Below are 22,411 nucleotides of genomic sequence, written 5' to 3'. Positions count from 1 at the left end.
ATCCTTTGCCTGGTAGTTGTATCCTCTGTCTTCTAGGTATAAATGCTGTTGGGTGTCATGTTTATCAAAGGATCACCAAACAGAAAGGAATGGGAAAAGCTCATCTGGGCTGAATCTCTACTCTTCCACAGAATTTTACTTGAACTCAGGAAAATAGCAGTCTGTTTTTCTTTGAAATGTACAAAAAATGAAAATCTTCCAGTAGTCAAATGTTTCATAATTCTTGAAGCAAGAAGTTCCTCAAAAATGGAATTTTTCTTTTTTAGCTTTTGATACTAAATCTTTAATATTTGCTTAGGGATTTTCCTTTACCTTTTTTAAACTTTGGTTCACTTTTAAGTATTAACTTGCATGTTAAGCTATAACACTTCAGAATAATTTACATTCATTTTTCTTGGTACTTCAAGAAAGAATATAGTCAGTGAATGTTGAATTAATGAGCTTAGTGGCCTACAAAAAAAAAAAAAAAAGGAAATTCGGCATCCCAAGAATGGCTGTTTGCTGATACATGAAGGAAATTGATTATTATATTTGACTTAATGTTTCAGTGTATAAGAATGAAATAATATTAATTTTAAAAGCAGCTTAAGATCTTCATACAGAGCTCTTTGAAGGTTATTTTGTTTTCTATTTACTTCTATTCAAAATATATAATATATATTAAATCCTACTTCTTTTATCTGCTTTATTGATGATTAGCTGTGTAGTTATCTTCTAAGCATTCTTTGCCTGAAATTCGAAGTTCTAACTGGAACACCCTTAAACAGAGGTACTTTCCCGCAAGTTCCTTAATAATTAAGTCCCATAAAGTCAATGATCATCCCAGGATTCAGTTCATCCCAAGAATTTTACTGCCCTTTTCTGTTTTATTAGTAATCTTCAGTCTCAACAGATGGTGATTCTGGTTTCTTACTTCTTTATCTTCTTAAATCCTCTTAGTTTCTTGGTTCAATCAAGATTTATCTCAGTTCCAGAACTTTGGAGAAAGTAAGGAATAACAGTATACGGAAACAATCAACAATCCTTAAGAAAATGGTATTAACTTTTTAGTATTTATAATCTATCATTTTCAGTGGATCTAACTGGGAAGTGTCAAAAGCTCAGATCTAGTGTAGAGGACATTACAAGCAATTTAAGGGTCAGAAATTAGATCAATTTGTTTTAATTGAAATTTCGGTAATGGTTTATTTCCTTACTCTGGCTATCATTTGCTAAGACATAAGGTATTAAAATCATTGATATTACTCATTGGAAGTATTCTGAAATAAAAATCAATGGGTTTTTTTTGCATAAGGTAACACTTTAAAATATATTCACTGATTTAATCTTATTAACATGAAGTTTATACAGGAAAAAAACCTTGATAAGTTGCAGATGCTTTATTTCTTAAAACCTAAAGTTTAAAGTCACGTTTCATGTTTTATAAAAGGCCAAATTATGGTAGCTTTAAAGACCATTAGTGTAGAAGTCAATTAACTAAGGCCCACAGGCCAAAGCCAGCTTGCTGCCATTTTGATACCACCTACAAGCTAAGAAGGATTTTTACAAATGAACATTTGCAACTGATGCCAGGGAGTACTAACTTTGAACACTTATTAAGTGAAATGTTATCCCAAAAGAAAAAAAAAAAGAGAACTTCATTCTTCTCATTAGTAGACATGTATTTTTTAATGATCTCAATTACTATTATTACATTTTGAATTTTGTTAACAAAGCAGTTTGTTTTCTACATTTTGTTAGATTTTCTATAATTTGTCATGTTCCAGATGATGTCCTCAATTTTGCCTCTTGGCCTGCAAAATTTAAAATATTTACTATCTGGTCCTTTATAGAAAAAGTTTGCTAACCTCTGCATTATACCATCACCAAATACTGCAATCACACTAATCCATTGTCAAGAATATAAATATTATAAATGGCAAGTATTTTGTATAAAATCTACTCAAGATATCACTAATAATTTTCATAGTTTTCCTAAACTTATGGATATATGTTTCCTTCTGCAGCTACTATTAAATCTAAGAGATTGGAATTGAAAGATATTATTTTGGTCCATCTCTATCTGAAAAACATGAAAGATTTCTCATCTATTAACTCAGCATATGTGACCACCTTCAAGCATTGCCTGCCTGCAAGGTATGTAACTTACTGCTACATGAAGGGAAAGTTGCCTGAATGCCTGATACCAGGCATTTCTCTGGTTATCTCCTTTAATCCTCACTCAAGGTTCATGCTCTGATATCCCTGACTTTGAAACCTGTTCGTTATCATGTTCTCTCCCATTGGTATAGTGGTTGTGTTGTTTTTCAAATTTATGTGGTTTTCTAGCATGGTTTATTATCACAGGTTTCTTTTATTTCCCTCTCTTATTTACCAATTCTTACTATTTCTTAACAACAGTTGTCAGTAATTCACAAATGGAGATACACATTCATGGTAAGGCTTAAGAAATAAAGGGATTCTGGGATATGAGGAGAGAAAAATTAATATTGGAAAGTGGCATTGGCAGTGAGGTAAAGAATGAATCTTCGTGGAACCAGTACACTCTTCCTTTTACTCCCTCAATTCATCTCTATACCTCCAGTGTATGGTCATTTTCAAATTGTCTAATTTGGCCTTGTTTTAATTATCCTTAAAAATAAATGGTTTCAGACATAATCTTAAACAACCAAACATCAGATGTTTTGTTGTTGTTTTGCCTGCACAAGACTAATCAGGACAATTTGCTAATATTTAATTATCTTTTCCAATTATTTTGGAATATATAACTTTCAAATTAAAAAGTGAAAGAGGGGCTTCCCTGGTGGCGCAGTGGTTAAGAATCCACCTGCCAATGCAGGGGACATGGGTTCAATCCCTGGCCCAGGAAGACCCGACATGCCACGGAGCAACTAAGCCCGTGAGCCACGACTACTGAAACCCGCGTGCCTAGAGCCCGTGCTCCGCAGCAAGAGAAGCCACAACAATGAGAAGCCCACGCACCGCAATGAAGAGTAGCCCCCACTCACTGCAGCTAGAGAAAGCCCGTGTACAGCAACGAAGACCCAGCAAGTCGAAAATAAAATTAATTAATTAATTATTTATTTTTAAAAAGTGAAGAAAATAAAAATGGTTTTGATTGTACAATATAAAATGCTTCAAGAAATTCCAGTTGTTTGACAGAAAAGTTAATTTTTTATAGGACGTTTTCTAGAAATAGGTATTTATTTAATTTTGATGCAGAACACTATACTAGGGACATATATTTTAAAAACAAAAGAAAGTAAAAAGACTTTTTCCATGGCACACTCAGAGATAAAAATAATTTTTCTATAAAACAGCCCACGTCCCACTAGAAGTAAATAAGGAGAAAAGAATTTACTGATGAGAGAATGCTTTAAGACTTAGTAGGCATGGGATAAAAGAATATTGTGGCATTAAGCAGGGAAATTGGTACTTTCTCCAAGATCTCTGCCTTGCTTTAGGCCCATTCCAGGTAGCCACAGTGAGCAGCATCCATCCATGAGAAGGCTAACCCATCTGCCCCCAGAACCAGTGGAGGACAGTGACTCAATATATGAGAAGCTCTTTTCCCATTAGGCAGATGAGATTGGAAATGCTCATCTGATTTGCTACACTTAAGGGCTTAAGCGCCTGACATCTGCCAGCCATTCCACCATGTAGGCAGCACTAAGATTACAACTTCCTATTCAGACCTCTTTGGCTCTGAAACCAAGTGTTATTTCTGCTTTGTCTCCCAACTAACTGGTTAAATCCACCTTTCAATTCATATTGCTTCCAACCCTGTTTTCTCAGGCTTTGTCCTGTTTTCCATCTATTCCTTCAAAGTGTTGATGAATTTCAAAAATATATATATATTTGACACTCCTACAGATTGCCCTCCCTATAGTAAAAACCTACCCCACTATATGACTCCCTTCAGACTAAGAAGGAATTATCCAAGAGGTAGGAAGAGGACCGAGTTCAAGTAGGACCATGGAATCCTAGGGAAGATAACTTCAACGAGAGTCAGGGTTCAGTAGTATTCATTACTACAAATGAAGACTAAGAAAAGAACATAGGTTTGACTTATGAGGGCCTCAACATTGTTTTTCATTCTTTTCTTCCTATTTCTGATCAATTTCCATGATTCTTCTCTGTCTTTGGCATTAGTACCCTTTCCACACAACATTGAGAGAATCCCCACTGTCCCACTACCTTCAGACTAAAGAGTTGTTATAGAGGTAGGACAAGGACGACAGTAGCGTTGGGATCAGGGAACTCCCAGGAAGGCTTCCTCAAGGGTGAGTGTTTGGCAATGTTTATTGCTCTTTGGGCTTAGGAGTTAATGTGAGGGCTGTGAAAGGTAGGAGGGAGGTGAAACGGAAGAGATATTTTTAGAATAGGGAAATTTAAAATCTATTTTAAGAGAAAAAAAGAGCCCACAGAAGAAAGATTGGAGATACAAAAGAGGGTAGGAGTAGAGAAGGGATGGGGTATGCTTCTTACGCTGAAGCAAGATTGAAAAAGCAGAGTCTGGATGAATTTACTAAAACATTAGTGGAGAGTTGGAATTAAGACAGATGGCTCCCATTTCAGTAAACTAGGAAGTGCTATCAGATTACATTTATTTAATTGCTCAGATAATTCAGGTGAATTGACAGAGAAATTTATATACTGGTTCAAGAGAGCTGACTCATATTTTGACAGCTTTTATCTTTCTATCCTACCAAAATTTCATTGAAATGACAGAAGAAATGTAAAACAATAATAAATCCATAGCAACTTTAGAAAGCAGGGAAGGGTGCCATCAGAAGTGCAAATTTCTGGAAGGTATAAAGCAAATAGGATAAGATTGATGGCATATACCAGCAAAGGGGAGCCTGCAGCTCCATAGAGATGGAAAATATCCTTCAGAACAAAAGGAGTCTATAAATAAGCCCAAGATAAAAGACTGCAGGGAACTGAGAAGAATAGGTTATGTCTGGTTGGCTAGGGTGGTAGAACAATTGTACCAGTGTCCTGCCTTCAGGATGATTCTACTGTGTAATTCTTTCTTAATCTTTCTTTCCCAATTTTGTTTTATACCTTCCATAAATTCCTTCCTATTCTTGCATGCTGGTAGTACCCTCTAACTTTGCAGCATTGCTACAGATATAGTTTTAGATTTATATTCCTACTGTCACTTCAGTAGAATTTTTAGAGGGACAAGAAATTAATGTTTAGGTTCCGTCAGTGACCTTGAACTACAACAATGAGAGAAGATCCTTTCCACATCGACTTTCTTGGTTTTGGTTTTGTTTTTTTTGTTTTACATTGTTCCTTTAAATTTGGTTTATTTTTCAGAGTATGTGTAGAAACTATGTTGCCAGAAGAAGTACTTTTCTCAATAGATTGCCTTATCCACCAGAGTGACATAAAGATTGATGATGGTCTCTTTCACCCTAAAGAGATTCTGCATGTTCAGAATATTTCTCACTGGGCACCTGCTAGCATTGGACCATATAGTCTATCAAGGTTAGTAGACATGTTTTCTTGTTTTTGTGGCAATCAACTAAATATGTGAAGGAAGTTGACAAGTTGGCTCTTTTTTAATAACAAAGTTTTCAATTCAACTATAATCTTTATCATGTTCGTGATCCCAAGTATATATAGTGACATCTTTAAAAGGGGAACTTGATATATAGGCAAAAATAATTAAGAAAAGCAATTCTATATATTATTTCATCTATGAAAAGTTAAAACACTATTTAAATTTTTTTGGTAATTAACTGAAAATAAGTATGAATTAATTCCAATTTGTTATAGTCTTAGTTTGGAATATGAAACAAATATATTTGTAATTTTTTGGTTATTGATTTCTAGCTTAACTAAATGATAGTCAAAGAATGTACTCTAGATAATTTTAGTCTCTTGCAATTTGTTGAGGCTTGCTTTATGGCCGAGCACATGATCAGTTTTGATAAATGATTCATATATGTATGTATTCTTTTATTATTTGGTGCAGGGTTGTATATATGCCAATTAAGGAAGGTTTATTAAAAGTATTCTTTAGGGCTTCCCTGGTGGCGCAGTGGTTGAGAGTCTGCCTGCCGATGCAGGGGATGCGGGTTCGTGCCCCGGTCCGGGAAGATTCCACATGCCGCGGGGCGGCTGGGCCCGTGAGCCATGGCCGCTGAGCCTGCGCATCCGGAGCCTGTGCTCCGCAACGGGAGAGGCCACAACAGTGAGAGGCCCGTGTACCGCCAAAAAAAAAAAAAAAAAAAGTATTCTTTAGTACATGCACCCCAGTGTTCATAGCAGCACTATTTACAATAACCAAGACACAGAAGCAACACAAGTACCTGTCAACAGATGACTGGCTTAAGAAGTTGTAATATATATATATATATATATATATATATATATATATATATATATATATATATAATGGAATTACTCAGCCATAAAAAAATGAAATATTGCCATTTACAGCAATGTGGATGGACCTAGAGAATATTATGCTTAGTGAAATGTCAGAGAAAGGCAAATACCATATGATATCTCGTATACATGGAATCTAAAAAATTAACACAAATGAATCCATATACAAAACAGAAACAGGCTCACAGATGTAGAAAACAAACTTATGGTTACCAAAGGGGAGAGGGAAGAGGGATGGACAAATGAGGAGTATGAGATTAACAGTTACAAATTAGTATTCGTAAAATAGATAAGCAACAAGGATTTACTGTATAGCACAGGAAATTAAATCCTATATCTTATAATTACTTGTAACATTGAAATACAGTCTGCAAAAACCTGAATCATTAGGCTGTATACCTGAAATTAACACAATATTGTAAATCAACTATACTTTAATTTATTTTATTTTATTATTTTTTTTTTTGTGGTACGTGGGCCGCTCACTGTTGTGGCCTCTCCCGTTGCGGAGCACAGGCTCCGGACGCGCAGGTTCAGTGGCCATGGCTCACGGGCCCAGCCGCTCCGCAGCATGGGGGATCTTCCCAGACCAGGGCACGAACCCGTGTCCCCTGCATCGGCAGGTGGACTCTCAACCACTGCGTCACCAGGGAAGCCCTAATTTTTTTTTAATATTCTTTAGATCTTCTATAGCTTTGCTGATTTTTTTCTTTCCTTTCTTCACCAGTAATTGAGAGAGGTGGTTGTATGGGCTTATGTTCTCCTTTAAGTTTTGTCAGTTTTGCTTTAGATAGTTGAAGATATGTGAAAGCAAGTTTAGAATTGTTTTATCTTTCTGATGGATATCCTTTTACTATACATCCACTTTCAAAGTAAAATAAATGCACTGCACTGATTTTTTTGGTTAGTGTTTCCATGGTATGTACTTCTTCATCCTTTTACTTCCAAATTTTCTCTATTCTTATATTTAAAGAATATCCATTATAAGTAGCACCTAGCTGTAATTTTAATCCACTTTGAAACTATTTGCCACTTAATTAGAGCAGTTACTTTTAATTAGTCATGGATTTGTGTTTATACTTATCGTCTAACTATCGAGTTGGCCAAAAGTTCGTTTGGGTCTTTCCGTAAGATGTTACAGAAAAACCAGAACAAACATTTTGGGCAACCCAATATTTTCTCCTTTTCTCACTGGTTTCATGTTTCTTTATTTTCCTTCTTTACATTATTTAAGGTTAATCAGACTTTCTTCATGTTAGGTATACATTCTTTTATATGTTTTAGTAAATATCCCAAAGAATACACCATACAACTTGTACTTATTACAACCTAATATAGTTTCATACATTTAAAACTTCTTGGAAAATGCTAGGCCCTTAGAATATTTAAGTCCATATATCACCATTCTTTGTGTTATTGTTATCAAACATTTTAGTCCTATCTATGTTTTATTCCTCAGAACACATCATAGTTTCTATTTTGTATGGTCAGTATTCATTTATATTTACCCCCAGTTTTTACTCTCCCTGTTGAATTTCTATGTTTCCTTGGAATTATTTTTCTTTTTCCAGAAGAACTCATTTTTGTTTTTATTTTAGTGGGCATATGCTGGCAACAATTTCACTTGCTTTTTTGTTTGTTTGCTAATGTCTTTATTTCACTTTCACTTTTGGAGGATATTTTTGGTGGGTATAAAATCTTAGGATGACAGCTTTCTTTCAGCAACTTGAAAATGTCATTCCATTATCTGTCTTTCATTATTACCATTGAAAAATCAACTATCATTCTTATTTCTGTAATTTGGAAATATTTTTCTTTGTCTTTTTTTCAGCAGTTTTGCTATGATGTGACTTGTTGCAGTTTTCTTTGACTTGATGTCTTTCAATTTGGAAATTCTTTGCCTTTATTTCTTCAATTTTTTTTCCTGTCCTGTTTTTCCTCTAGGATGCCAATTAGATATACTTTTTTACTCATCTTATATTAAAGCTATAAACTTTTTAGTGTTTCATCTCTTTTATTCACCAAATTTCAGCACAAATACTTTCTGGTATTTCTTTCAGATCACTTATCCTCTCTTCATCTTCCAATATTCTCTTTAGCCCACCTATTGAGTTTTAAATTTCAGTTATTACATTTTTAGTCCCAGAATTTCTATTTGATTTTTTAGAATTTATAAATTCTTCATGTTATTTATTTTTTGAACCTAATTATAGCTCTCTTTATCCAACCTGATAATTCCAATAAACGGGTCATCAATTGATCTGATTTTTTCTCCTGTCCTATTTTGTGTCATGTCTGTTTTCTTATTTTTTTATTAGTATCAAATATTATGTTTGCTAACCTGTAGAGGCTCTGGATAATGTTATCTTTCTCTATGGATCTGGTTTGCCAATAGAATCTTGGCAGATTACCATATTCTAATTCTAGGACTCAATTGCAGATTTGGTGATGCTCAAGCTACCTTTTGTTTGTCTCTGCTTTTCTAGTATGTGGACACCTGGGTTTCTAGCTGAGATCCTGGAGTTTTTAATTAAGATCTCTCCCCCTTGGAAGTTTCTGAACTATAGTTTTTGTCCCCCTAGGACTGTAAGACTATAGAAAACCTTGCTCAGCAAGTCCTTCAGTGGCTTTCTACCTAGCTTCTTATTCTCTTGTTTGGTGTAATTTAATAATTCAGCAAATGATTTCTTATTCTTCAGTTCATTTACTTGTAGAAATGCATGTTTTATTGTTTGTACTATATCTTATAAAATAATTGCGTGCATCATAAAGCATATACTTTTAAAATGTACTAACTTTTCTTATCTTAGCATTAAAAAAAAAGCGTCTTCATATAGTCTGCTTTCCCTGGAACCCAAGAGAAGTTTATTTGTTTGTTTTTCTTCTTTTTCATTTTCTTAACCAGGCCCTCAGAGTTTGTATCATTAAAGTAGTTATTAATGTTTGGAATAGACATAAGATTATAAAATTTAGCATTGGAAAGAACCTAAGACATCATCTTCTGTTGGCTAATCTCCCACACAGTGCAGAAATGTTTCCTGCAGCATCCTTGGCATATGCTTATCCGGTCTCAATTTGGATATCTTCAGCAAAGGAGCTCATCATTTCCTGAAACAAACCATTCTGTTGGACAACTCTATTTTAAAAATCCTTATGTTGAGCTAAAATATGCCTCTTTGTAACTTATACTCATTTACTCATTGTTTTAAGTTTTCCTTCTGGAATAAGTCAAAACAAGAGAACACTTCAGATAGCTGTATTTAAAGCAGATCTAAATGCCATTCCTGTCTTTTTTATTTTTTATTTTTTTGCCTTCTTGTCCCAAAGCATTGAAGGTAATTTGCTAAACTTGGATAATAATAATCATAAGAAAGGCCATATTTGGTAATAATTTAAAAGCTATCTTTACATTATACAAATCCCTCTGACATTTTGAAGACAAAAAGCCTTTTGTAATTATCTTGAATTACATTTTTGTATACAAAAAAAGAGTAAGAAGACTGCCATCTATTTTCAGATGACACTACATGACCACATGTGGGAATGTAGAGAAAAACAATATTCAGTTGTAGAGATATGACTGAAATATTCGGGTGTGCATTTTTGTTTCCTTTTCATACATAGACTGTCTTTAAAACCTGTTGTTTGTGAATTAATAATAATGACAATAATCTTATAGCAGCTAATGTTTGTTGAGTACTTACTATATGTAATTCATGTATCTTGGTTCTACTTTAGACTGAGTTCTCTGCTCAATAAAAACTCTCTAATTCCTTATAATGTAACTTATGATCCAAACAGGATGCTTTGAGCATCAAAGAAGGTACTATTAGTAACTACTCTGAGACAATAGGTATAACCTGGAACTGTCCAGGCAGAGGGGGACTTAGAGTCACTCTTCTTGAAGTTGAATTCTAGTTATTCCATTGGCTGATACTGTTTGCCCAGAAATTTGCATATATATGCCACATTGTTTCAAAAAGTTCTAAAAGGCATTTTTAAAACATTATTAAGTCCTGTTCTCCTTATGATTTAAGATCCCACTTAAACCCCACCCTCTCCATCACCTTCATGATTGAACAATGTAGTTTTATAAGCAAAATTTACTACTTTTTTTCATAATTTTTCAAAAATGATAAATATCCATTGTTCTTTTTCCATTCTTCTTCAGCTAAAATGGAGGAAACAGTAGGGCTTAGAAGTCTAGACTGCCTATCCTCGCCTGCCAGCCCTTAAGATATTCTCAAAATGGGAGAAGAGGTATATTTTGAAGAATCAGAGCTGTTGTGTTAATAATCCCAGATTCCAGACCTAATTAAAAGTCAGAGCATGGAGAGCACCTAGTGCTTCCAAATTATTTTGCAAAAATGCTATATTTGCAAAACTAATCCCATGATCCCTAAAGAATGCCCATCCTTATTCTAAGCAGTGTTCTCAGTCTTGGCACCATCACGTGGGGCTGATTCCTGAGTTTCACTCTGACTTAATTGGTCTAGGGAGGGGCCTAGGTTTGAGATTTTTTATATATATCTAAGGTTGAAAGCCACTATTGTAAAGCTACATGGGGGAAAGAAAAGATTTTTTCTAGGCCCAAGATTTGTGATTGCAAGTGCTGGCATAAGTAAAGTGCATGCAGGGAGATCACATAGATTCCAGATTTTCACACCTCAAGATCAATGCATCACTCTGAAACATCTGGTTGATTCTAAAGGAAACTTTCAGAATCTTGCTGGTCAGATCAAGGGGGGAGGAGATTCATATTTTTCCCCCAAAATATGTCCTTTTAACCTCAACCTGGCAGAAATCACTTTAGATCTTCTGTTCATAAATTAAAGAACTATGTGAGCTCCTTTTTGCAATATTGCATACTCTAGAAATTGGATCAAAACAATGATTAGGGAAATATAATGTGTATCCAGTTTCTTTTGTTAGTAGAAGAGAAAAACAGCGTAGAAATACTTATTTCCCTCTGTTCTTGCCTTTGTACTCTTTAAAATGGGTTTAAGATAGTTACTGTTTATCCTGTCGCTAAGGAGGCAAGTTTCACACATTAATTTTCATTAGGAGCAATATCAGATGATTACCATACAGAAGCGCCTCCTCTTTTTATGCTATCTTTTCTAATTTATACGTTGCCACAGTCCATCAGCCTACCTGTGCTACCTCTAGGATGTGTTGAGGAAAATATTTTTTCACTTTAGTATCAAATATTTTTTTCTTAATGACTCAATATCATCATGTTGCTTTATTTTTTTAACCTGTATATGATTTTCTTTCCTGACTAACTTATGTCCAAAAAAGGTAGCTGCTAAATCATGATTTTGACCCATTGATTGGATATTTCTGATTCTACTTACTAGAATGAAATGAATCTCACAGGAGCCAGCAGCTTAGTTGTCACACCAAACACTGGTCCATAACACTGCCAGAAGGTCGTACTGCAATGAAACTTCAGTTCCAAGAGTTAACAGTTTCCTCACGCTCCTCCCTCTGTCAAGTATGTTTAGCTGAGCTTGTGCGTATGACTTCAGTTCATAAAAAGTTTACAAGTGCAGCTGGAATGCTTAGCATTTGATTGTTACATAAATAAGTATTTGAGAACATATGTAAACTTGACAGTGTTAGTACCAGATGTTCCAGTAACACAATAATGTACTTTGAATGTCCCTTCTCATTTCGGCTTGTTTATTTTGGCACTCTTTCGTTATCTGCTAAGTTTCAGATAAGCACATATTAACTCCATCCATAGTGTTGATCCTCTTATTGTTACAATCAAGTTAGATGTATTACATTTAGTGTGTAGAAGTACAAATAGCATAGACATTAATACACAAAGTCACTTTTTACACATCCCCATAAAATACAAATATTTCACTTCCTTAATGTTTATGGTATATAAAGAATAAAGAAATCTTCTCTGGGCATATGAATGTACTCTCACCTATTTAGGAATTGCCTTTCCAATTATGAGTTTTCCAAGTATTTTCTTTCTCTTTTTGACCACCAGGCACTTCAATTAAGAGATTTCTGTCTCTTGCACAAATTCCCCTGCCTTCCTCAGGTCTTTTCCATCCCCTCACCATAGTTGACTCTATCTTGATATGTAAAAGCTATTGGCATTCAGAAGCACAATTTTTGCTGCTTTTTGGTTTTATTTTGCAGTTATTCCAAACTCACTGAAGAATTGTGAAAATAAGAATGGTACATAGAACACTTATATATCTTCTTGCCAGATTCACCTGTTGTTGACATTTTGCCCCATTTCCTTTATCAGATGAGTGTGCTCACTCGCTGTCTCTCCCTCTCTCTTTGCATATGTGTATGTATGTGTGTATATATATACATATATATATATATACCATGTATATATTATGAATGTGTTTATGTATGTATGTATACATGTGCACCCACATTTTTTTTCTGAACCTTTTAAAAGTTAGTTGCATGATCTTTTACTCATATACTTCAGTGTGTATTTTTTCTCAGAATAATATTGTCCTACATACAAGTAAATTTTAAATAGATATATTTTTTTTCCTAATCGTCCATCTGTATTCCAATTGTGTTTGTTAACCCAATGGTATCCATTGTAAGATACCCAGGTCTGGGGCTTCCCTGGTGGCGCAGTGGTTGAGAGTCCGCCTGCCAATGCAGGAGACACGGGTTCGTGACCCGGTTTGGGAGGATCCCACATGCCGCGGAGCGGCTGCGCTTGTGAGCCATGGCCGCTGAGCCTGCGCGTCCGGAGCCTGTGCTCCGCAACGGGAGAGGCCACAACAGTGAGAGGCCCGCGTCCCACAAAAAAAAAAAAAAAAAAAAAAAAGATATCCAGGTCTTACTTTTGGACTCAGATTGCACATGTTGTGTGTGTTCCGTATAGTTATAGGGCTCTGGGAACCTTAGTGGCCCAGCAGTTTACTAGGGAAGTAACTTATTTAGAGGAAAAAATCCAAACATGGTCAAGAATGAAAGCAAAAAGTTTAAGCCAGAAATTCAGTTCTAAGCCTCAGAATGAGAGGTTATGCAAGGCCCAAAAAGGACAATCAATCATGAGATTGGGAAACGTGGTACAATATGTGTTAAGCCAAGAGATTTAAAATGAATGCCCTGAGATTGATGGAGGTCTGTCTTTATGTGAAAACATCTCTACGGTAAAGAAGCAAGCTTGACAACCTAAAAGAGCCAGATTCTGCCTTGCTTGGGCTTTGCCATAGAAGATTGTGACTCAGTTAGTCACATGGCTTTTGTGAGATGAGATTCCCTCAGTGATCCTCTGGAGCAGAACCAAAATGGCTTCAGAGATGAAGGAGTCCAAGACCTCCTGTACTGGTTGCCTCTGATCATGAGGGAAGGGGTAGAGCGCCATCCAAGTAAGAGTAAAAATAGTAAGAAGTAACAGGGAAAAGGAGTAAAAGGCAAGTGAGCAAATGATTTCTAATTTTCAGAGTGGACCTAGGAATCATGCTTCAGGTTTGTCCAATGGATGCAGCACAGTTCTGGAGGGAAGAAAGTCAGCGAAGTTTACTGCTTGAATTGTTTCCTTTGGTGGAAAATGTGTTTTATTTGTATGTAATATTGTAAAAAAATTTTTTAGAAACACACTGTGTTATAAATTTCAAGCTTTCCTCCAAAGATACAGGAAAACAAGAAAAATGTGCATGAAGTTAAGTAAGAGTAGACCTAATTAGCATTCTTATAGAATGAGCTGTAGATTTACTGGAGACTTACAAAAGGGAAAAATACCAGAGCACCAGGCTAGCACATCAATCATTTGAAATTGTCTGACAGTCTTGAAGAGGATATCCTGGCTGCAGAAAGCACATAGCTGTCTTAAGGCTAGGGGCCCAGGTCAGAACTTAATAAGAACAAAAGATGAGCAATTTTGAGAGGAACCAGCTGGCTTAAGGTGATCCAAAGTGCACAGATGTTAAAGGCTTACTGTTCCAACAATACCATTACCTAACACAAGACTTACAGAATAACCATCAAAAAAATTACACAACTTGATTTACCACGTTGACCCTTGAGATCTAACAATATATGTGTTTCTGTTGCACCATACTAATTTTCTATTTCTACTTTCATGTTATTTTACTTTGTGTCTTCTGGTTGATGGCTGTAAGAAAGGACAGAATTTCTTATAAAAGTTGAAAAATAAAAGGCAACTGGTCTTTCTTAGAAATATATATAGAATCCTGTTTGTGTGAGATATTTAAGTAGGTTTTTAAAATGGCTTAAGCACAATAACCAGGAATCTATAATTTCCTCTGTGCTTGCATCAAAATTCCTCAAACTCTTAACACAGGTGGTTTTGTGGCAAGCAGAGAGATGGTAGATCTCAAATCAATTATGACCCTTCTGATGTGGTAATCGAATGTAAAAGGGAGTAATCTAAAACATAAAATCCAAGTGGTTTGAGTCATGGGAGTAGTCAGGAACTGAAAACAAAAGTGGTTTGGAAAATGTTCATTTTGCTAGTGCAGAGTATGTTGCAGTTAAAGTCATGAAAGATATCTCTACTTTCTTTAAGACTGTGGTCATTGTCTTCTATCAGTGATATTGAACACTTTGTGAGTGCAAGAAATGTTACTGATAATTACATGGAGGCATTACATACCCTAGAAAAGAGTCACTGTGTACCATTTAAAGATATTTAAAATGAATCACCCACCCTATTATAGTAGAATCAACTCTTTGACTCGGAGGTACCCAACTTTATTTATTTAGTAAGGAGTATTAAGTACTTAAAAATAAAAAACCTTTATGCCTGTCTCTGTGGCATTACTGAGTACATGGGCTGGCCATGTGAAAATTCCTTGTCGCGTGCGCCATGCCATACAGGGAGGCTTCCCCATTTGCACTTAAATAAAGATGTGAAGACAATAATGTTAAAAGTGATCCTCTATGACTGGTTGTCTCTATTTTCAATTCTAGGACATAGTAACTGCATAAATAAGCAGGATTTCAAATTTGATTATTAAACTCTGTAAGTACATCACGTTCTTTTGTTATTTGTATTCAGAGAATGTGAGAGTGAAGCTATCTAATTTAGCTGCATCTTGCCTCCTTTTAAAAAAAAAAAACATCAAAATAGCTTCATGGATGAGCTTTGAAGAATGGCTTAAACATACTGTTTTTTTCTTTCTTTTCAGGTTAGTGTCACTTCAAAAATAAAAATAAAAATAGGCACTCTTACTGGAACTTTAGGAGTAATGCTGGGTATAAACAGGCTTAGAATATACTTAACTGTAGTAATCCTTCCCGACACACATCGAGATGAATTAATAACCAGATTTGGCATTTCAAGTATTTTTTACCCAGGGCAAGGGCTTTAAGGTGTTTTCGTGGTATTAGAGAGTTTAGAGATGAAGAAGGTGCCATTTATTATTTTCTCTTTCTGTCAGCTTAGGACTTCTCTTTGCAATCACGTTTATAATACTGGGCCTAACTGTTCTTAAATGTTTTACCTGTTGAAGAATGTTCCAGTCAATGTATAGCCAAGGTTTTGACTGAATAATAGTCTGTTAAAATCAGATAAGATAATTTATTGGAAAGGAACCTGGACTTGGAATCATAAGTGAGTTCTAGTCAGGAATCTGCAACGTAACTTGTATTGATCTTGAGCAAATCACTTCCTGTCTCTCGGTTCCTCATTTTCTCATATGAAATGCAAAAGATTTTGGGTAGGCTGCAAGATTCCTCTGGTGTGAAATGGATTCCATCAGTTAAGCATCAAATAAATAAGTCCTTTAATCATGTTTACCACATCAACTGATCAGTTCAGCCAAAATATTTAAACCATTTATAATAAGACTACAAACAATCAGAAAACGACATTGTTACATCTTGAGAATGTCAGGTATCTGCTTTCCTAATATTGGTACTACTTTGCCAAGTAATAGCAATTTAAAAGATCTTTCTCTCAAATATGATAGTAGTATACCATGTTGCTGCACTATTTTCTAAAAGAATACAACCACAGGTTACCTACTGCCAGGGTCATAGATGATCAATGAAAAAAGTGATTAACTTTCACAATCCTACTTTCTCATGGGATTCAAAGAAGAAAATATCTGTCCTCCTTAAAAAAAAGATGGTTCCATACATTCCCATTCCTCCAAAAAGCTGAATGTCCAATGGAAAGTAAGTAGTCATGAAACCCTTTTTTTTAACTTGGTAACTCACTGATTTGAATAATTTTCTCTTCACCAAAACTGATAGAATGTTTTACTGTATCAACAGATTATTTCTGATTGCAAAGACATAACCTCACAGTATTCTTATAGTGAAAAAAGCATAGAATTTCAAGTCAGGAGATCTAGATGCAAGAATCTGTTCTATCACCTATCATATACATATGATTAGGGTAATTCTTTTAACATCTTTGAGCCTCAGTTTCCTTATTTTTAACAAAGTGGTAGCAGGAATACTTACTTTTCTCTGGAGCTGTTGTCTGGATGCAATGAAATAATGAATGTGAATCATAAAGGCTAGTGTGCATTGTTAACATTGTGTTTAAAAATATTCAAAAATAATTAATATTTCATAAATTTTTATTTCCATCTGACTACATATTATTAAAACTCAAATATTAAAGGGGAAGAAAGGAAGGGAAATGGAACCAAAGTTTCTTGAGCACCCTGCCACAATGTCAGGAAAAGCTGGACAACAGCTTTATCCCTAACTCCTACATAATGTACTTTCTAACTCCTGTGTTAGAGACAGGGCCTCACATGTTATCACCTCCGTAACAGAAGGGAACTAACTACCTTTCTGGGTGCTGTAAATTGTGGAATAAAGAACAGTTGCTCGAATATGGAGAAACTCTAGGTTTTCCTCCACTACCTCACTCCTGTACCATTTCTCCAAATTTTATTTTCTTAATCTATAAACCATCCATAATCATATCACCTACAAGTCTAATGGATGTGGCTGCACACCAAGCTGTGAACTGATTTTCTTATCGGAAGATTGCTATTTGAGTTGAAATCCAGGTGGATTTTTTTAGTTGAAATGCCATGAGAAAAAAAAAATGAAAACTTTCTTCATTATGAATATGAGATAATTACTTTTCAAAAATTGCAGCCCTAATCCAAGAAGGGGCCACAAGGTTTAATTGTGGGTATGCTATTTACAGATTAATTAGGACGTTTAACTTCATTTTTTATACCACAGAATTAATCCCATAAAAATTAGTGATCTCGAAGGAGTCAGTTGTCAACTCTGACAGGATCCCTTTGCCATAATCTATTAAAATGCTGCTTTTATCTTGTCTTGCCTGTGTCATATTTTATGGATTTTTTCATAAACACTGCCTATACTTCATAAATGTCTCAATTTTCTAGTCTATTAACATTACTTCAAAAGCAATTGATAAAAGAGTAGGGCATGCATGAAATAATACACCAATAATGTGAAGTGCTGGAGGCAAGAACAGTGGGTAGGATCTGCACAGCTTGTGAGCTGAAACAATGAAAGGTTGTTTTATCTACTATGATAAAGAAACAAATGATCATTTTTGATAGTAGAAAAAAGATTGCTAGTAATTGGGCAGATGAAAAATGGGTTTCACAGAAAATACAGCATATTTTGAAAATGAAACTGAAATGAGAAAATAAACATCCCCAAGTATATGTTTACATTATGGGGAACCTTTTCCATTTGGTTACTAAAGATTTGGTATTCGGCCTGATTTAGCTTAGGCATGATAGTCTTATTCTAATTGTAAACAATATTTCTTTTGTATGCATATATTTAATAAACCTATTAATATATGTATGTTATCTATTAACTACAATAAATGTTAGAATTAGTTTTTTTAATCTTTATAATTTTATTATTTTGGTTTTTGAAATAAGTTTAGTTTTTCTTTTGAATGTATAAATGATATGTCTGTAGCATCCTCTTTATTTTATTTTTCTCTTTATATTTTTAAAGCGCTAGTATCTGACCTAGGTTGATATAATGAAATGAGTACCTTATCTGGATTTGTGCCACAAATCTAAGTCACAAGTACATAATCAGACATCTTAAAACATCAGTTATTAAATCAATCAAATAAATATATTTAAATCAATCGAACAGAAGACAAAGAAAAGAAGGAACATTAAGTAGATGCAGAATTCCTGATTTTCCTTTCATTTTATTCTTTATATTTTACCACCTGATTTAGCTAAATGAAACCATATGCTGTTCTGGACTTTCATTTTTAAAATATCATGCTTTATGAAATGAGTGACCATAGGTCCCAATATGCCTGGACAATCCCAGGCATATTGTTTACCTGTAATTATCAATAACTCCTTCTCTCACTTTCAAAAATGTTTTGACTTGGAAACAAGACTATTTTGTTGTTGCTCAGGTCAAGAAATAGGCTTGACTAACTCCATTGTGATCATTCAGTTCTAACACTTGGAAAGTGAATGGTTTTTCTCAAACTGAGAGATAGTGATAGAATAGGTTGTTGCATTGTACTAGTGGTACTCTATGAAGTACGCAATGTAATTGAATAGGACCCAGCATAATGATACTGTATGTTCCTGTGACCTCACAGGGGCACGAGAAATCATGATCAAGGAGATTTTGTAGTCCTCAAATGTTGCAAAGAATATTTGAGAACGCTGATCTTCAGTACTAATGTAAGGAAACAGTCACCAGAATTATGTGAGTAATATCCAGACTTACCATGTAGGGTAAAAGACAGTAAGCAACATAACAGTTTACTAACCTGACCTAATTTCCACCCATGTCCCAAACTCATTTTTTTCAATCTTCCCCATCACATCATAAATATTCACCCAGTTGTTCAAGCCAAAAACCTGGGGATTTTCCATGTCTCCTCTTTCGTCCACTGTATGCACCAACAAATTCTGCCCCTTCTACTCCTAGAACCGAGTCAGAGTCTTGTTTTTCTTCCCCACCCTCACAATCGTATTCCAAGCTACCTTCAGCCTTCTCCATGGTCTTACAACAGCTGTGTTATCTGATTTCCCCACTTCTCCTCTTGCCTTTTTCCCCCAAAATTCATTCTCCACATAGTACTCAAGGTGACATTTTTTCTAAGAAATTTTTGACATATTTATTTATTTATTTTAAAATTTTTATTAGAGTATAGTTGCTTTACAATGTTAAGGTGACCTTTTAAGAATATAAATCTGCGAAGATAAACAAGTGAGATTTCATCAAACTAAAAACCTACTACACAGCATAGGAAACAATCAACATAGTGAAAAGGCAAACTATGGAATAGCAGAAAATATTTGCAAACCATATATCTAATAATGGGTACATTTCCAAAATATATAAGGAATTCCTACAACTCAAAGGCAAAGAAACTAGTAACCTGAATTTAAAAGGTCTAAAGACTTAAATAGACATTTCTTCAAGGAAGATACACAAATGACCAACAGGTAATGTCACTAATCATCAAGGAAATGCAAATCAAAGTCACAGTGAGATACCACCTCATGCCTATTAAGATGGCCATTTAAAGAAAAGGACGACAAATGTTGACAAGAATGTGGAAAGGTTGGAACCCTTGTACACTGTTAGTGGGAATGCAAAATGGTATTCATATGGAAGACATATGAAGGTTCCTCAAAAAAATAAAAGTAGAAATACCATATGGTTCAGCAATCCCACTCTGGGTATTTATCCATAAGAATCGAAATCTTGAAGAGATATTAGCACTCTCGTGTTCCACAGTAGCCAATATGTGGAATCAACCTAAATGTCCATTGATGGATGAATGGATAACAAACATGTGGTGTATACATACAATAGCATATTATTCAGCCTTTTAAAAAAAGAAAATCCTGCAATATGCAACACAATATGGATGAACCTTGAAGACATTATGCTAAGTGAAATAAGTCATTCATAGAAGGTCAAATATTGCGTGATTCCAGTTATATGAAGTATCTAAAATAGTCAAACTCATAGAAGCAGAAAGGAGAATGTTGGTTGCCAGAGGCTGGTGGGAAGGAGAAATGAGGTGTTGCTAATCAACAGATAAAAAGTTCCAGTTATACAAGATAAATAACGTCTATAGATCTGCTGTACAACATTGTGCCTATAGATAACGATGCTATATTGTACACTTAAAAATTGTACACTTAACAGTACTGTTAAGAAGATAGATCTCATGCTACATGGTCTTACCACAATACTATAAAAATTTTTTATGTAAACCTGATTACATAATTCAGTACTTTAAGTTGAGGATAAAATCCAAGCTCTTCACTGTGGTCTATGAGCACTATATGATAGAACCCATCTCCCTCATCTCCTGTCATTCTCTCCCTTTTCCCCATTCTCCAGCCACACTATCTTTTACTTATGTCCATCCAGCATACCAAGCTTATTCTTGTTTGATGTTGCCTCTGAATGTCTGGCTCCTTTTTCATCAGATTATCTTTTATGAGGCCATCCCTGATTATCTTATTGAGTACTATTTCAACTCACCCCTCACTCCAGTTCCTTTCTTACCCACCCTGGTTCTAGACCAGTGATGATGACTTGAAGGTAGCTTTGTCAGTTACCTTGGCAAATATCAGCATAGTAGCTAACATTTATTGAGCTCTTACGAGGTAGGTGCCAAAACTGTTCTTAAGGTTTCACATGAATTCTACTTCCCACAATAATCCTATGAGATAGATGCTATTATTATTCTCTCTTTATAGATGAGAAAACCAAAGCACAGAAAGGATAAATAACTAACTAGGATCTGGCAAAACCAAATTTTGAACACAGATTTTCTGGCTCTTTACCACTACCCTGTGCTGCTTTCTGTGTAGTAGCGTGAACGAAGCCATGTAGTCAGGAGAGTCTTTGGGGGGTTTGAAGACTAACGTGATTACAGAAAAGATAAAACCACTTGAGGACAAAGGCCAGAAACAGCATAGGTGACTCACCACTACTGATTATGGACAGAAAAAAGCAGAGCCTGGCACCAGCCAAGATGAAAAGGTAGGCCAACTGGTGATAAGTCAAGTGCAGATAGAAGGATGAAAGCAGAGGCAGGCATGAAGGCTGCCGGGCATGCTGAGCTCTTGTGTGTGAGTTCAGCTCTAGGCTCTCTTTTCATGCTGTACTTCCTTTCTGGGTAATCTCATCCATACATATGACTTCAGTTACCACTTATGTATATACAAATGACTCACAAATTTATCTCCTTAGTCTAGATCATTCCTTATAGCTCCAGACTTTTTTATTGAAGTATAGTTGATTTACAACGTTGTGTTAATTTCTGTACAGCAAAGTGACTCAGTTATACATATGTATATTCTTTTTCACATTCTTTTCCATTATGGTTTATCACAGGATATTAAATATAGTTCCCTGTGCTATACAGTAGGACCTTGTTATTTATCCATCCTATATATAATAGTTTGCCTCTGCTAATCCCAAAGTCCCAATCCTTCCCTTTCCTTCCCTACCCTCCCTCCCCCTTGGCGATCACAAGTCTGTCCTCTATATCTGTGAGTCTGTTTTTGTTTTGTAGATATGTTGATTTGTGTTGTATTTTAGATTCCACATGTAAGTGATATATGGTATTTGTCTTTCTGACTTAACTTTGCTTAATATGATAATCTCTAGAGCCATCCATGTTGCTGCAAATGGCATTATTTCATTCTTTTTAATGGCTGAGAGTATCCCCCCACATCTTCTTTATCCATGCGTCTGTTGATGGACATTTAGGCTGTTTCCATGCCTTGGCTATTGTAATAGTGCTGCTAAGAACATAGGGGTTCATGTATCTTTTCGATTTATAGTTTTGTCTGGGTATATGCCTAGGAGTGGGATTGCTGGATCCTATGGAGAGCTCCAGACTTTTTGTGTGTGTGTGTGTGTGGCTGCATTGGGTCTTTGTTGCTGCACGTGGGCTTTCTCTAGTTGCAGCAAGCAGGCTTCTCATTGCGGTGGCTTCTTTTGTTGCAGAGCACAGGCTCTAGGCACACAGGCTCAGTAGTTGTGGCACTTGGGCTCAGTAGTTGTGGCTCGCGGGTTC

The 22,411-nt window shown here is 35.3% G+C and overlaps 1 protein-coding gene across 3 annotated transcripts in view; it reads left to right on the top strand.

The window, feature by feature from the left end:
• LOC132420486 (uncharacterized) overlaps positions 1-22,411 on the top strand; it is a 262,698-nt gene that overhangs the window by 34,218 nt on the left and 206,069 nt on the right. For 2 of the 3 annotated variants that reach the window (XM_060004957.1, XM_060004958.1), the window contains 2 exons: positions 2,007-2,136; positions 5,326-5,496. In XM_060004957.1, coding sequence (XP_059860940.1) covers positions 2,007-2,136; positions 5,326-5,496 — 301 coding nt within the window. Of the gene's footprint in view, positions 1-2,006; positions 2,137-5,325; positions 5,622-22,411 lie in introns of those variants that run through there. The other variant, XM_060004959.1, reaches the window with a different exon arrangement.

The sequence above is a fragment of the Delphinus delphis genome, chromosome 2 (assembly GCF_949987515.2).
Source record: "Delphinus delphis chromosome 2, mDelDel1.2, whole genome shotgun sequence".
Lineage (NCBI taxonomy): Eukaryota > Metazoa > Chordata > Mammalia > Artiodactyla > Delphinidae > Delphinus > Delphinus delphis.
The sequence above is the reverse complement of the archived record's forward strand: the minus strand, read 5'-3'. Positions and strand labels throughout refer to the sequence as shown.